The sequence below is a fragment of the Lichenostomus cassidix genome, chromosome 14 (assembly GCF_008360975.1).
Source record: "Lichenostomus cassidix isolate B80296 chromosome 14, HeHo_3.0, whole genome shotgun sequence".
NCBI lineage: Eukaryota > Metazoa > Chordata > Aves > Passeriformes > Meliphagidae > Lichenostomus > Lichenostomus cassidix.
The window spans coordinates 6,852,420-6,866,730 of record NC_139495.1 but is presented as its reverse complement, the minus strand read 5'-3'; the positions used below and the strand labels follow the sequence as shown (position 1 = coordinate 6,866,730).

Genomic DNA, 14,311 nt, shown 5'->3' with positions numbered 1-14,311 from the left:
CCGCCCGGCCCGCCGTGCCTCGGGAAGGGCTCGGTACCCGCCTGGCCCCGCCGTTCCGTGGGACGAGCTCGCTACCGGCCCGGCCCGCCGTCCCCCGTGCAGGTGCCGGTGCTGCGGTCGCCCGAGCGGTGGTGAGAGCCCGGCGGGGCCTGAGGCTGTCCCTGGCAGCCCTCGCCCCTGCGGCACACGCGGGTTGGGTTCTTGAGCTGCCAAGCGGTGATACCCGGCTGTGATACCATTGCGGCTGTTCAGGCAGTCCTGGAGCTTTCAGGTAGCTCTTAACTGGCAAAATAACTACCAGATACAGTGTTTGTGCTGTGCTATGGTTCAGTCTGCAACTTGGAAGGCAAGTTAAATCAATGATAGTAGTGCAGCTGTAACTTCCAAGAACTTGCTGAACTCGTATCTTTGAGAAATGGCTTTCAATTTTTCCACATAATTAAATCTAAATGACACCTAAAAATCGAGTAAAGATGGAGATCTCAGTGTGGCAAAACTGACAACACTTCCATCGCAGTGGTTTTGATGGATGACTTGGAGGTAATTCACAGGCATTGCTCCCTGTTAATCCTGTGGCCTCCCTGCTGCAAGGTGACACCACTGCCTTGAGGAATTGCTGTTGCAGAAGTAACTTAAATGCATGCATGTATAGTAATCATGGAAATACTGATTTTTTTTTTTTTTTTTTTACAGTTGTCTGTGTTTTGGGATTTTTTAACTAGTTTATGTGGTAAAAATAGTTATTTAAGATAGAAGTAAATTTTCATTTTTCAGAAGGAAAATACACATTGAGATAATTCAGTAGCTATGAAAAAAGCCAAGAAGAAAGATGTCAAGAAGAAAGATGTCAAGGAGAAAGATGCCAAGAAGAAAGATGGTAAGAAGGCAGAAGAATCTCTTGGTCCTACAGCTGAGAGTAGCTCAACAGATTTGCGGAGTGAGTCAGTGAATGAAGAAACTCAGGCAATTCCAGAGGCACCAGATAAAGAGCCAGAGGAGCCAGTCGAGCGTCTTCCCCCATTCCATGAGGAGCTTGTTCTTGTTCAAATGATTATAGAAAGGTACATTTGTTACAAATACAGCACTGAAGTCAAGAACTTTCATTTATGTATCTCTGCTGTAACCTGTGTCGTACAAACAGATTTGACTCTTGGTTTGAAGCAGAGAATCGGGTTATTCAGACCTAGTAGCAGAGACACTTTAGGAGACATACATGTGGAATTCTGCTGCCTCCTTGCATCCTAGGGTGCTGCTGGTGCTCTCTGCCTGCCAAAAACTCATTCTTTTAGCTTGTTTACTTTCAGTGAAGTTTTGTTAAAGTATACACATAACTGGTGAAAAAAATACATCATGTATTCTTTAGTTGTTGCAGCCTTTTAATGCTTAGGGCTGCTTATATCCCTTCAGAATATCCTTAACTGAGGAAGCAGATGAATGGCAACATTAACAAAATCCTTTGGTATTTCAAGGGAACTATATGTAATGTTTCATATACTGGCATGCCTGGTTGTAAGGTAGTAAATGCTACCAGTGTGGGTTTTTTCCTTTTTTGAAGGAAATATCGGTCTGAGGCACCACAAAAATTACATGGAATGTTACAAGGAAGGTTCAAAAAATTGAAAATTTTCTTGTAGTTAATTATTCTACTCAAGATGCAACAGCTGACCTATGTGTAGACCATGGCAAATCAAAGGTAATTCATTACATGTGATTTAGATCTATTGGCAGTGACTTGAAATCTTCATATTTAGTTTGTTTTCTTTGTAGCTATGAAGGTGAACGAGGTGATGGATTCTGTGAGGGTGAAGGATTTATATGTTTTGAGGGAGGAAATACATACAAGGTGAGTATATAAATTTAAAAAAAGTAATGGACTAAGTTCTCTCTCAAGAGCACTGAGAAGCATTGAGAGCTCTCTTAGTTTCTGGCATTTAAGCTCTTGATTTGAAACTAGTAGTTGGAGGAGAATTAATATGTCATTCTTTTGAAATCTTACAGTCACTGTAGGCTTCAGCTCGGGTAAGAATAAATCTGCAAATGATACTATTCTCTTCATTTTGAAGGGTCAGTTTTCTGAAGGGCGTATGAATGGACAAGGGATTTACACATGGGCTGATGGAGTAAAGTTCGAGGTAAAGTACAATTTGAGTTATAACTGAACACAATTGCACCCAGTTAGATGTGCAAATTGAAAGAAAGTAGATAAGTGGCAGTAATTGGTACAGTACAGGTGGCAACTGCAGAACTGTGGCAATGATTTAAATCACAAGCCTGACTTCTCCCAGAAAGCTGGGAAACAGAGTCTTAGTTTTTTTAATGTTGTAATTTAATTTTGCAGGGAACGTTTATTAAGAATGTACCAACGGGTAATGGCTGTTACACATGGAGTGATGGCAGTGTTTATGAAGGGTCAATCAAAGATGGACTTAGGCATGGATTTGGAATTTTCAGGAGTGGAACTCGTCCAGTTTCTTACGTTGGTGATTGGTGCAATGGCAAAAGACATGGAAAGGTCAGTAAGAGCTAAATGGGAGCATGGGCTTGGGTGATACCCTCAAGAACAGCAAGCATTATTGTGCAAAAGTTGTGCAAAAGTATTTTGTTCTGTTGCATGGTCTTATGCTGTGTAGAGATTTGTTTTTCCTAGGCAGTTTTTCTGAGGTGGTGAATACAGTTAATGCTGTAGGCATACTGTTGGAAGTGAAATTCTGAATGGGTCAGAAAACTGATCTACCTCAGAGTGAGTACTGTAATTAAGATGCCAAAGTTAGCTCTCTAAAAGTATTTCCAAGGGGTTTGAAAAACATGGTAGACTTTGATGTAATGTAATAGGATTTTTCTTTTGAACACTTGGTGTTTTCCAAGGTCTTACCTAATATTAATCAAAAGAGGTTGCTTTTTTATATTTAATTTTATCCCTTCAGCTGCTTTCAGTACAGTGAATGAAAGTGACTCTAAGGATTAGAACATGATTACAAGTGTCATATAATTTGTATGTGGTATTTTACTAATGTAGATTAATATTTAGGTATTTAAATTGACCATGCTGTTTGTTTCAGGGTGTAATTTATTATGATGAGGAGCATACCTCGTGGTACTCAGGTGAATGGGTAAATAATGTCAAAGAAGGATGGGGAATGAGACGGTAAATATGATAACACTTGTTCTTACCCTTACATTTTTTAAAATTTTTGTGTATTATGTTACTGTCTTTTGTGTTGTTTAAATTGGGTACAAATGCTGTTATTTCATAGTACCTTCTGCAATGGAATAAAAATGTGCAAAGTGCTTTATAGTAACAAACCAGACCTTCTTCAGAAGTTTATTTTTATGTGCTGTATTTCCACTGAGCATTCGCTCAAAAGAACAGCTGAAGACAAAATCCCAAATCAGCTTTGGTAAACCAGAATTCAGTAGTTAAAAACAAACACACTCGATTGATTTGAGCAGGTGCAGCTGCCTTATGAGTAAATGAGTTATCTATAGAATTATATATAAACAAATATTTTTAATAGCTATGGCAAAGACTTTTTGGAAAAAAGAGCTGGTTAATATTTTTAGTGATTTCTAAATTAAAAATAGGATGTAAACAGTGGCTACAATCAAACCCCTATATCAATGTCATAGTGAGTCAATTTTCAAATTAATGCTTGTATCTAGCCTTAATAAATTCTAAATTTATCAGCAATGAGGTTTTGCATAAACCTTTCATAGGATCAACTTAGAATTTAGTATGAATTAACTTTTTTTTTTCTTTTTTCTTTTTTTTTTTTTTGCAGCTACAGGTCTGGAAATACTTATGAAGGTCAGTGGGAGAAGAATTTACGACATGGACATGGAAAAATGATATGGGTGACAGCTAATCAAGAATATATAGGACAGTGGGAGAATGGCATACAGGTACTAATTTCTTCCCCAGGAACCTTCTTTAGTTTGGCATCTGTTTGCTATGATAGCTAACTAGGTATTTTATGCAATATCAAAGGAGCTTTGTTATGATTTTTGCCAGTTGAGATAGCAGAAATGTTCTTTATTGTAAATTGATTCTCATGTTAGTAATACTCAAATTGTTTAAAGGCTTTTGATTTCATCTTATAAAATCAAAATTTAATTCCTTATTGCACAATAGAAACATTTTTCAATTAAAAAATAAAAAGTTAAAGAAGTGTTTGTGACTTAGCTTGAGCTATGACTTCAGCAGTAGGTATATGTGGCAGTTTATTTCTGTGTCACCTGTAAAACAGTAGACTGCACTGTTCCCTCATGGAAGAGTTTTAGGATGGAAGACAATTTTGTGGCATTTTCAGTTCCTTCCATTTATTATTCTGTTTTAAAAAGAATCATAGCTACTTGCTCTGTCTTTTCAGTCTGTATAAAATTGTCAAGAAGTCCAGTTTGTGGAACATCGTGGTTCTGTGGCAAGGTGTTCCTCATGAACCTGGCTGTTCAGCACTTACAGGAGAAGGATTCAGGCAGGAAGGGTGGGTGGCTTTAGGAGTTCTGTGGCACAACTTGCTTATGGATGTGTTGATGCAGTGTATCCTGTGGGTGCTTCTCCCATGCCCCTTTGTAGGCTATAGTTCTGTGCCTGCTTGGAAGTGCTGCAGCCATCAGCAGGGGGTTTTTATTTCAGAGAAGTGCCAAAGTCTGGACCTTTTTTAAACACAAAATTTTTTGTCAGCATGGATATGGCACCTACACCTGGTTTTTGAAGAGAACACCTCTGTCTCAGTATCCTCTACGGAATGAATACATGGGTGATTTTGTAAAAGGGGAGCGGCATGGACACGGCACGTTTGTATATGCTGGTGGAGCAGTGTACATTGGAGAATGGCTTTGTAATAAGAAGCATGGCAAGGTAAGCATTGACAAAACTACAGACAGCAGCAGAGCAAACCATTCTGCTCTGTGTAGTTGGATCTTTAGATCTCTGTACAGAAAACTACATTGAGTTTGCAATGTGGATGCAATCCCCACACAAAGGGCAGAGTCCACTGCAAGCAGTAGGAATCCTTCCAAGGACACAGATTGACTCTGTGATTAGACGTGTTTTGTGTGTACAAAGAAATACATTTTACTGTGGAGATTTTCAGTGCAGTTGGTGCATCTTGAGTTTTGCAGTGGTTGGTCAGAATTCCACACTTCCACTCTGTGCAAATGGATTCCAAGCTGTCCTTGCACAGAGAGGTTCTTACATAGACCAGACTTGAAAAAACTCTGAGTGGAGTGTCACATATGCAAAATAAGGAGTGCAAACAAGTCTTCATGTATGGGTGTAAAATACTTTTCAAAATCAAACAAATGTATAGGCAGTTCTTTATCCCAACAATGTACCTATTTAATAGGTGACAAAATGCATTATAAAGGAGGGTAGGAAAAGTTACTGTATTTTATTTCATATATTACATTCTCGCCAAGATTCTGAAAAGGAAATTTGACTGAGAGCATTAGTATTATTTTTTATGATCTTTGTTTTATATTTTTATTATAATTAATATAATTTATTTATATTATATTAATATATTAAACTTGTAGGGCAAGTTTATCTTCAAGAATGGACATATTTTTGAAGGAGAATTCATAGACGATTGTCTGGTGGAATATCCTGCTCTTGCAGGGGCTGCTGTGGAAGACAAAAAGCAGAGAGCCATTGGCAGAAGAAGGCATGGCCATGGTGAGCAGCTTAACAAATCAAATTTTACTCTGTTCACATTTGTTGTTCCATTTTACTATAACATGAAGCCATTTGTACATACTTAAGAAACAGATGTATTTCTTCAGAGAACTTAGATAAAAATGGGAGTCATGACTTTTGCTTCCATGCAGTGTTTCCTGTGTGTGACACTTGGAGTGGAGTCACACATCCACACCACAACTTGTAACACTTTTGGAACACTGTTGTCTGAAGGTTTCAGAGCTTATGTAATGTCTGCATTTCCTTTTGGTTAGGGGTTGATTTCACAAAATTGCTCTTCAATTGTTATACTGTTGGTTATGAAATCTCTACTTCTCACTATGAAGGAATCTATTGTTCCAAGTCAGTAAGATAAGAGGGAATAACACGTTTTGTTTTTCTGTGTGTATATATATATTAAACTTCATTTTAGTTTGTTCTGACTTATTTTGTTTGAGTAGTAGAAAGGAGCACAATCGTTAGTGTCTTGGGAAGGACTTCTATTCTGGGATCAGATACTGAGTTGGATATATCTGTACTGCTTCACTCGTTCCCGTGGGAAGAGAGAGGGGAAGAATTGAAACACGTAAGATTCTACTGTTTGATACTTTCAGTTTTCCACTGTGTTGTGTTTCATATTATTTTATTTCTGGTTTATTTGTATTAAAATAACTCTTTGCATTAAACAATTATTTGAAAATCTGAAAGGCCATGAAAACAGAAAAGCAAAAGGAATGAATAGACAGTATTGCCTCTTCTGAGATTCCACTAAAAAAGGCCAAATAAAAATAGGTTAACATAACTGGAAGGTCATTCAGCAACCATCTTTAGCTACTCTGAGGTTTGTCTGCTGACAGAGGATAATTTTTTTTATCAGTCACCAAAACCCATGCGTTAAAACTGCTTTTGAGTAATGCTTTTGTGAACACTTAGCCAGGGATATGTTCTTCTAAGTTGCAGGGTCAAGTAATTATCTGCCCAGTTACAGGATCAATACAAACTGATCTCTGCTTGCTTTGAGATGATGCTGAAAACATATCCTCCTTTATTTAGGTAGAATTGGCTGTGTTGAGGCATATGTCAAAACTGAGACAAGCCTACTACGTCTACAGTCACTTAGGTAGTGTTCAGTGTCTTGACAACACTTATGTCCTGACTAAGCTGCAGTTTTGGAGATTCCTGAAGGACTGCAAGTTTCATCTCTCCTTCAAAACTCTTGTGGAAATTGATCGACTGTTAAGAGGTTTGTATTTCTGTTGATCAGGGCCTAGAATGGAGGAATTTTAACAGTAAGCTGTGGAGAGTTAGAGTGGCAAGTCCTACTGGCAGCTCAGCTCTGGGACTTAAGCAGCCCTGAGACAGTACCTCTGTGCCTGTGAGTTCTCAGAGGATGTATTAACACTTCTCCAGGCACTTCCTTAAATGAGAAAATACGAAATTAAAATATAACATAAAAAATTGCAATGGAGAGCCATCTGTTCAAAATATGGTTTCACTCCTGGTCTTGCCATTACTGATAAAGTTTAAGGGAGAGAGACATAGGAGAAACAAATTTTTTTTTTTTTTCCGATGTTCCTAACTTTGGTCTGCATGGAGTATGTTTTTTTCTTCCATAGAGCCAGTTAATCAATCTGCAGTGTCCTTAGTATGGGAAGGGTTTAACTCCAACTTTGCATCCTCTGATTTCTATATATGCTGAATGGATGCATTCCTAGAAAGAGAGCATTGTCCAGGATCCAGCTGCAGGTGGACAGTTCTCCCTTGACCTTTGTTTGGAAGTGCTACATTGTCTGGTCTGATTCTTCCAGGAGTGTTCTTACACTGTGATAGGTAGAGATGGAGACGTTAAGAAAGACTGACAAATCAATATGCCTATGAGCATTTTAATGTACATGAGAACAGTAGAGATTTTATTTTAATTTTTTAGGTACTAAATCACATGAGGATATACATTGTCCACATGAGATGTTACTGTTCAGAACGTTTTTATCCCAACTTGTTCACCTGGCATTTCATATGTATCATGAAGAATACAAGTAAGTTTCATCTTTAGTGAAATTTATTTCAGTGTAATCAGTTTGAATCTTCTCAGACAAGAGTACTTTTGTTTCAACTGTAGAGACAAAGTTCCTCATCTGCAAAAGTGTTTCTTAGAAATGATGTCCAGGAATGTTCTGCCTTCTGCCTGTTATGTCCAAGGTAAGCCAAGATATTTCTTCTGTGCAGAATTCATCAATTAGTACCACATGGATTGCAGTTTTTTTGTAATTATTATTTTTTCCCAATTCATTTTTAAAGGTGTCTTATTTTCTGGTGAACAATTCACGGTTTTTGCCATGAGCTACATTGACAAATGCTGGGAAATATACAGATATTTTTGTAGCCCATGTCCCAGACATCCATTTGAATCCACAGTGAAGATGAGGCATTTCGTCTGGATGTTGGATGTAATAATCTAATTTTGTTTTGTTTTGTGTGATTGTATGTGCTTTCTTTGTTCAGTTTATATGAGTCTTTTAAAATAGTTCCTGTGGCTTCTGCACAGTTGAGATAGGAGTGAGGTTATTTGTGCAAACTGTCCAAGGAACAGTTATTCTACTATTATTTACTATTATTTATGCACTTTCTCAGGATTGAATTCTAATTTTGTACTTTATCATTTCAGATAATCAAATCCTAGACAAATGTGTTTAAGGGAATGTAAATACTTTTGCTGGTGCCCACTGTGTCTCTCTCTGGCCCATCTGTAAAATGTATATGTGAACATGTCCTATGGTTAGAACTCAAAGACTGGCAGCTATTGAAATAACACAGTAAACCATTTCAATAATGTATTTACTGTGAGAAGAACATGAGATTTTTACTAAAATTCAGTAATTCAGGGACAGATCGAGATTGCTATGAAGGTAGAGAACAATTCCCACTGATATGCCTGGGGTTTGGATACTGTCACTTTATAAATCTGAACAATTTTTTTAATGATGAAATCAGATGGCAAAATTATAATATTTTATATTTTTGTTTATGAGCTTTCACAAATTCTTTTGTAACACTGCTTTTGCAGTCCAGGGAAAATTCCCATTGGCTTCAATAGCACTAGAATTTCACTCTGTTGTTAATTACATGTGTAGAAGTAACATTTGAAACCACTAGGAATTTTGTCACAGGCTTGAAAGGGAGGTAAATTAGGTCCATGTGGGGAATGCTTTAAGTGCTGTTAACATGTAACATTTTTTCTTACCCAGGATTTTAAACTTCTCAGTGAACAATTAACTGCTCCAAGACTTGTGGAAATTTTTGTCAGAGTTGGTTGCTGTGTACCTGATGCCAGTGGTGTCAACCTGGATCTGGAGGTGTGTATGGAAAAAAAACATAGTCCATTGCTACAGGAACAATTAAAATTGCTTTTAAAAACTGCTGCAAATACTGTCCTGCCTGCTGGAACAGGAGGAAAAGGAATTAATTTATTAAAACAAAGAAGAGTACAAACTTGAGCCTCTATTTTTGTCTTAGTTTGTTCTGTGTGTATCTTCTAGTTTAGGTCATATATTTCTATGTTTTTCTTATCACTTCATCTCAGCACAGTCTCAGCATACTTGACAATTCAGATAAGTCCTTAAGAGTGCCATAAAGCATGCAGAGAAATCCCCTTTCCAGTGGAGTGCTGCTAGTGATAGTTCTGTCTGTGGGCACTGCCTGAGAATATGGATATGCAGTGATTACAGAGCGATCCATCACTGCACTTCCAGCTGCTGAGACTGCTAAGGTGGATCAGTAATTAAGATGTGAAGCCACTGATCCTGAAAATCTGGTGACCCAAGAAACCTGATTAGTGACACATGAGGTGCTGCTGCCTCAGTGAGGTCAGTAGTGACTGGGAAAGAAGCTTGTGCTGCCTCAGAGCTGGCCTAGTATAGAGGGTTTTCACCCTTAAAGAATTAACTCTTATTTACCAACAGTCTCTTGTAAATGACATGACTGCATTTGTTTTAAACAGGATCTGACAAACTGAACACAAGGTGTGAGTCTTACTAAGGGATCCATTATACACCCATTCTTGGGGTTTCTTGCAGCATCATATGCAATGAAAATGTTTTAGGTAATGGCTGTAGTTGTGAGTTACATGTTAGAGAAATTCTTGTAGCTCCAGATACAACAAAAATCTGTGCAGTGTTTAGCTCAATATGACTTGTATAATGTGTAACATATTATGTCCCCTGCTGAATTTTTTGAGCTCTGGCTGTTTTGAATTTTTCTCCTGAAGAAGGGATGTTTGACTAGATAAATGAGGCCAGGGAGTCTTCACTATCACTTGTGAGTTCTTTGCTTGCTCAGGTACATATGCCTGTTGATGAAGAGATTTTGTAAAAATTAACTAATTTACCACTGCATTTGTTTTAATCTAGATGGTTTTTCTGGATTTTTTTGAAGCTCTTCTTGAATGTGCACTGGTGTATGTTACCCACGATATGATCTCAGAGCAAGTAGCTCAAGATAATCGGAAAAGAAGTGGCATTAAAAGCCAGGATTTCTCCAAGAAAAACTCAACTGTGTTTCTGCACTCAGAATCTTCTCAGCCCCAGGTAAAGCTGATGCAAACCTGCTCAATATTATTATGTGTCCACTTAGAGGGTGAAGTCTGGCCCTGAAAATGTTCTGTTTCCCAGCCATGGAAACCAATTTCCTCTTTTTGCATAAACAATCATTTGGCTGAGTCGTGCTTTTTCTGGTTGTTGGTACCTTAAATTGTAACATCAGTGGAGCCAGTTTTAACACACTTGCACATCTTCCTAGATAACTATAAATACACACAGAGTACCTCTGAAGGGGAACTGACAGATTGGTTGGCTGATGGAAGATGTTACTCCTGCTTTAAGCTGAAAGTCTAAAATTGTCCTGTAAAAATGGCATTGCAGCTGTTGTATGTAGCAAGGCTTGCTGTTTGACAGCAGTTAAGTTGTGCTCTTTTTCTTTTTGCTAAACTTCTGAATAAGGATTTTGTAGGTTGTTAGATACTCCCTATGACACTGGTGCAATTTAGATATACAGGGTCGTTGAAGGGATGAATTCCACTATGTGGAATTATGCACGAGATGAAAGTATTAATTCAAAAAGTATTCACAAATACATAATTTCACAGCCTCTGTGAGCCAGTATTGCCACTGTACACCACCACTTCCCTTTCTTTGGCCAGTGGTTCCCACCCTATGGACCCACTGACACAGTTGCACAGCTAAGTGGTCCAGTTAAAATAGCCCCCCCCGCCAAAAAAAAAAAACCAAAAAAACAAAATAAAAGAAAATCCTGACTTAAATGTACTGAGGGTAAAATTCTTCTTGGGTTACATTTCATTAGTGCACCTACAGCAGAAGTATAATTGGTACAGACATAAATGATGACATTTCTGAGGCAGCTGAGCTGTACACTCAGAAGTAGATGAAGAATAGATGAACAATATGTGGAGCAACATGTAAGAACAGAGGAACAAGTCAAAGAACAGGAGCTTTCATTCTTTGTAGTGCTGTCTTTCCCTAGCTCTGAAATAGGATAATCCCACTTGCCTCGCTGGTATCAAAGGGAAAGTGTTACCTGGTAATACTTGAACAGGTAAAATACTTCTGCAATTTAAATATTTTGAGATAGGCATGATTGCAGAATACATTTGGTTAGCAGAATGCTTTGGAGATGGGAATTTGCATTACTCAAAGGGACATGGGATTTCACTTTTTAATTTGAACACAAGCCCAGACATTTAGTAACTGTATTTAAATTCTGAAAACTGAATTTAATTCTTGCCAGCCACTGGAACCCTGTGAAGACAGCGTGGCTGATCATCAACCTTCTCTGCTGGGTGAGTACTGTATAAAGTGGCTATAAAATCATAAAGTGGCTAGAAGAGATTCACTTTTTGTGCAGCTTTCAAGACAATTAAACAGGAGCTGATCATGGAAACAGCTGATGTATTGCAGTTACAGATGGCAGCTCCTTGGGAATTATGACAAGGCTTATGTTTAGCTTTCCATACCTGCTGTACACAGATAGCTGGGCAAGTTGGGATCTCTGAATTCTCTGTGCTTTTAAACTAGAAGCTATCACTTTTTCCTTAAAAGTAACTTTAAAGGCTTTTTAAACCTTAATTCTTCCTGTTCTGTCCCAGTCATTTGGACATAGAAACAGGAGAATGAACTCTGGATTGCACCTTCATTAGAAATAAACTTTTCATTGTTTTAGAAGTATTTTAACCACAGGTCTGGCTCTCAGGTCAGATGACAATCTACATTTGTTTGTGCTAAAGATCAAACTTCTTAATTTCATGCACAGAATTAAAGGCTGAATAATTTTTATTCTCTTTCTTTGCAATATCAGAAACTCTTCTCTCATTTCCCTCAATTCCTGAAGAAAGCAAAGCTGATGTGCCATTGCTCAACGAGGATGAAATAAAAGAAGAAGAAGATTCCTGTCCAGAAAAGGAATTGACAGGTATAACAGTCCTAGTGTTTTAGGGCTTCACACACACACACACACACACACACACACACACACACACACACACACACACAAATCTCTTGAAGCTCTTGAACTGTGAAATTTTAATTCTATATGCAGATTTCAGCTTGTCACAAGAGGGCAGTAAATGAGCATTGATTCTGGGGTAAGATTTTTAAAAAGCTTAAAATATTTTTTAAAAGAGAATAAAACTTTATTATTAAATGAGACATTTAAGTACTTACATAGTTCCCCCAATTTTAAAATGCTACATTTTATTTGTAGGGCTTCCATAAGCTGTAACTTGTATTTACTCTAGGAGAAGCTCAAGCTGCAATCCTGTCCTTGTAGTGTCTTGGACAAATAAAATATATTATTGTTATGTCCTATTTTTTTTACTTAATGTAAGAATTAATAGTGGTGTGCCACCACTAGCTGGGATAAGATGCCTTATGTTAGAACAGGCCAACACCCATGCAGAAGAATGGCAGTAAGAGCACTTTGGTATGTTGAGGTTCATAACTTTTTTGCATCATCTTGCTTCCAGGTGATTAGCAGATCTCATATAGGTTGGTTTTTTGTGTTCATTAAATGATTGCTGCTGCTACAGAACTCAAATCCAGGGTCTTTGTGTAGTCATCAGCTTTTTTGCTGAAATCTGATGGCTGAAAAGTCACACATCTGGAAAACTGTTTGTTCAGTGCCCATCAGCTGGGCCCTGGCCTGGTTCCTGACATGACAAGGGACACTGGCACAGTCCTCTGTCCTTTCAGGTGGTCATGTTTGTTCCTCCATTACCCTGTGCACAGGAGTCACAGATACTGAACTGTCATCAGGTTACTGCAGAAGACTCTTATCACAGGATTAAAGGGAAGAGTTCATTGTCTTTTTGTGCCATTCCCAGGGCCAAGGCTTCACAAAAAGGCTACCCCCTTTCAGTTCAGTGTCTCACACCTCTCATTTTCTGTACCATGCAGAAGCCAGACTTTCCCATTGCAGAGTATCAGAGCTGAAATATTGTAGGTCAAAACACATTTGAAACAGAAGTGCCCTGCTAAATAAACATGTTTAATTTACATGTTGCAGAGCAATCAAAAGAAGACAGAGATGAACAAGAGGAGGAGGAATTTAGTCTGTGGATGTGTCAGGTGCAAATCTTTTTCACAACTAAGCTCTTCCCTGCTTTCCAGCATGAAATAGTGCTGAGGGAAAAAATTAAAGAAATGAAAAAGGAGGATGCTGAATTAGCTGGACTGAGAAAGATTGAGGCTGAGGAGCTGGCAAGGTGAGTGTTGAATCTTGTCTGGCAATACTGTTATCCTTTATCTTCTACTTACAAAATTATTGAAAATGAGAAATGTGCTTAAGAAAGTAGTATAGCATACTGTGCCTGGAAAACAAACTCACCCCGGTATAATTAGTAACATACAGAATGTAACTCATGCTTTCTGTAACTGGCTGGAGTAACAAATACAGGCTGCTTTCAGGTTACAAACTCTTAACTCTGATATTTCCTGGCACTTGGGTCCTGCTCTGTGCAAAGGCAGTTAAGACATAGTTGGACTTGAAGGGGTAATTAGAGACTTTCTTCTCTATGCTGTGATGGTTCATACTGCTCATACTGTGACTAGAGCGGTAGTTGCTTAGCCAGTAGAAATCTGTCTCCCTCTTCTTGCAGTACCTTAAATTCAAATTTTGTTCACTCAGACTTATTGCTGAAAAAGAAGTAGAAGAGGTGAAAAGGCGAGAAGCAGCTGAAGCAGAAAAGGCCCTTGCTGCCCAGAGAGCAGCAGAGTTAGAGGAGGCTGCCACAGCATCAAAGAGAAAGTCCCGCAGGAGAGAAGCCTTGTCAAAGAAAGGTGCTTCCAGGAAAGGACGCTCTCCCAAGAGAGGTCACTTGCCAAAGAAAGAACCCTCACGAAAGAAAGAGGCCAAGAAGGCAGCAAAGCCTGAGAAGGAAGAGGCAGAGAAGGCATAACCCACAGGTACTAAGGCACCTGCTGACAGAAAGAGAAGTGAATCCTCTGGTGACAACCACTGAAGCTTCAAGTACCCTTCAAATAAGCAAAATAAACCCTAAACCAAAAGAACCCCAGAAGAACCACACCTGTAGGAAGCTGTAAGAATGATACAACTGTATGCACAAGAATT

General features: G+C 38.4%; 1 protein-coding gene across 4 annotated transcripts; it reads left to right on the top strand.

Moving 5' to 3' along the window:
- Window positions 1-14,230, top strand: LOC146430740 (radial spoke head 10 homolog B2-like). Of its 4 annotated transcripts, none has more exons than XM_085074653.1 (20): window positions 1-131; window positions 775-1,061; window positions 1,768-1,843; window positions 2,064-2,132; window positions 2,339-2,512; window positions 3,060-3,145; window positions 3,780-3,900; window positions 4,682-4,858; window positions 5,536-5,674; window positions 6,133-6,260; window positions 6,728-6,917; window positions 7,602-7,710; window positions 7,794-7,873; window positions 7,973-8,121; window positions 8,920-9,027; window positions 10,081-10,257; window positions 11,474-11,525; window positions 12,041-12,154; window positions 13,247-13,445; window positions 13,868-14,230. In XM_085074653.1, the coding sequence occupies exons 2-20, from the start codon at window positions 808-810 to the stop codon at window positions 14,136-14,138; spliced, it is 2,673 nt and encodes an 890-aa protein (XP_084930779.1). In that variant the 5' UTR covers window positions 1-131; window positions 775-807; the 3' UTR covers window positions 14,139-14,230. The 4 variants fall into 4 exon arrangements, with proteins under 4 accessions (XP_084930779.1, XP_084930781.1, XP_084930780.1 ...); XM_085074655.1 differs by lacking the exon at window positions 1-131 and adding an exon at window positions 132-271 and having other exon boundaries at window positions 6,139-6,260; XM_085074654.1 differs by lacking the exon at window positions 1-131 and adding an exon at window positions 132-271 and having other exon boundaries at window positions 6,136-6,260.
- Window positions 14,231-14,311: the final 81 nt, after the last annotated feature.

Excerpts from the sequence above, each read along its gene's own strand:
- LOC146430740 (XM_085074653.1), top strand. The coding sequence starts at position 808 with ATGAAAAAAGCCAAGAAGAAAGATGTCAAGAAGAAAGATGTCAAGGAG. Across the intron at positions 1,062-1,767 it reads GTTCAAATGATTATAGAAAG|CTATGAAGGTGAACGAGGTG; the intron begins GTACATTTGTTA and ends TTTTCTTTGTAG. Across the intron at positions 7,874-7,972 it reads TTCTGCCTGTTATGTCCAAG|GTGTCTTATTTTCTGGTGAA; the intron begins GTAAGCCAAGAT and ends TCATTTTTAAAG.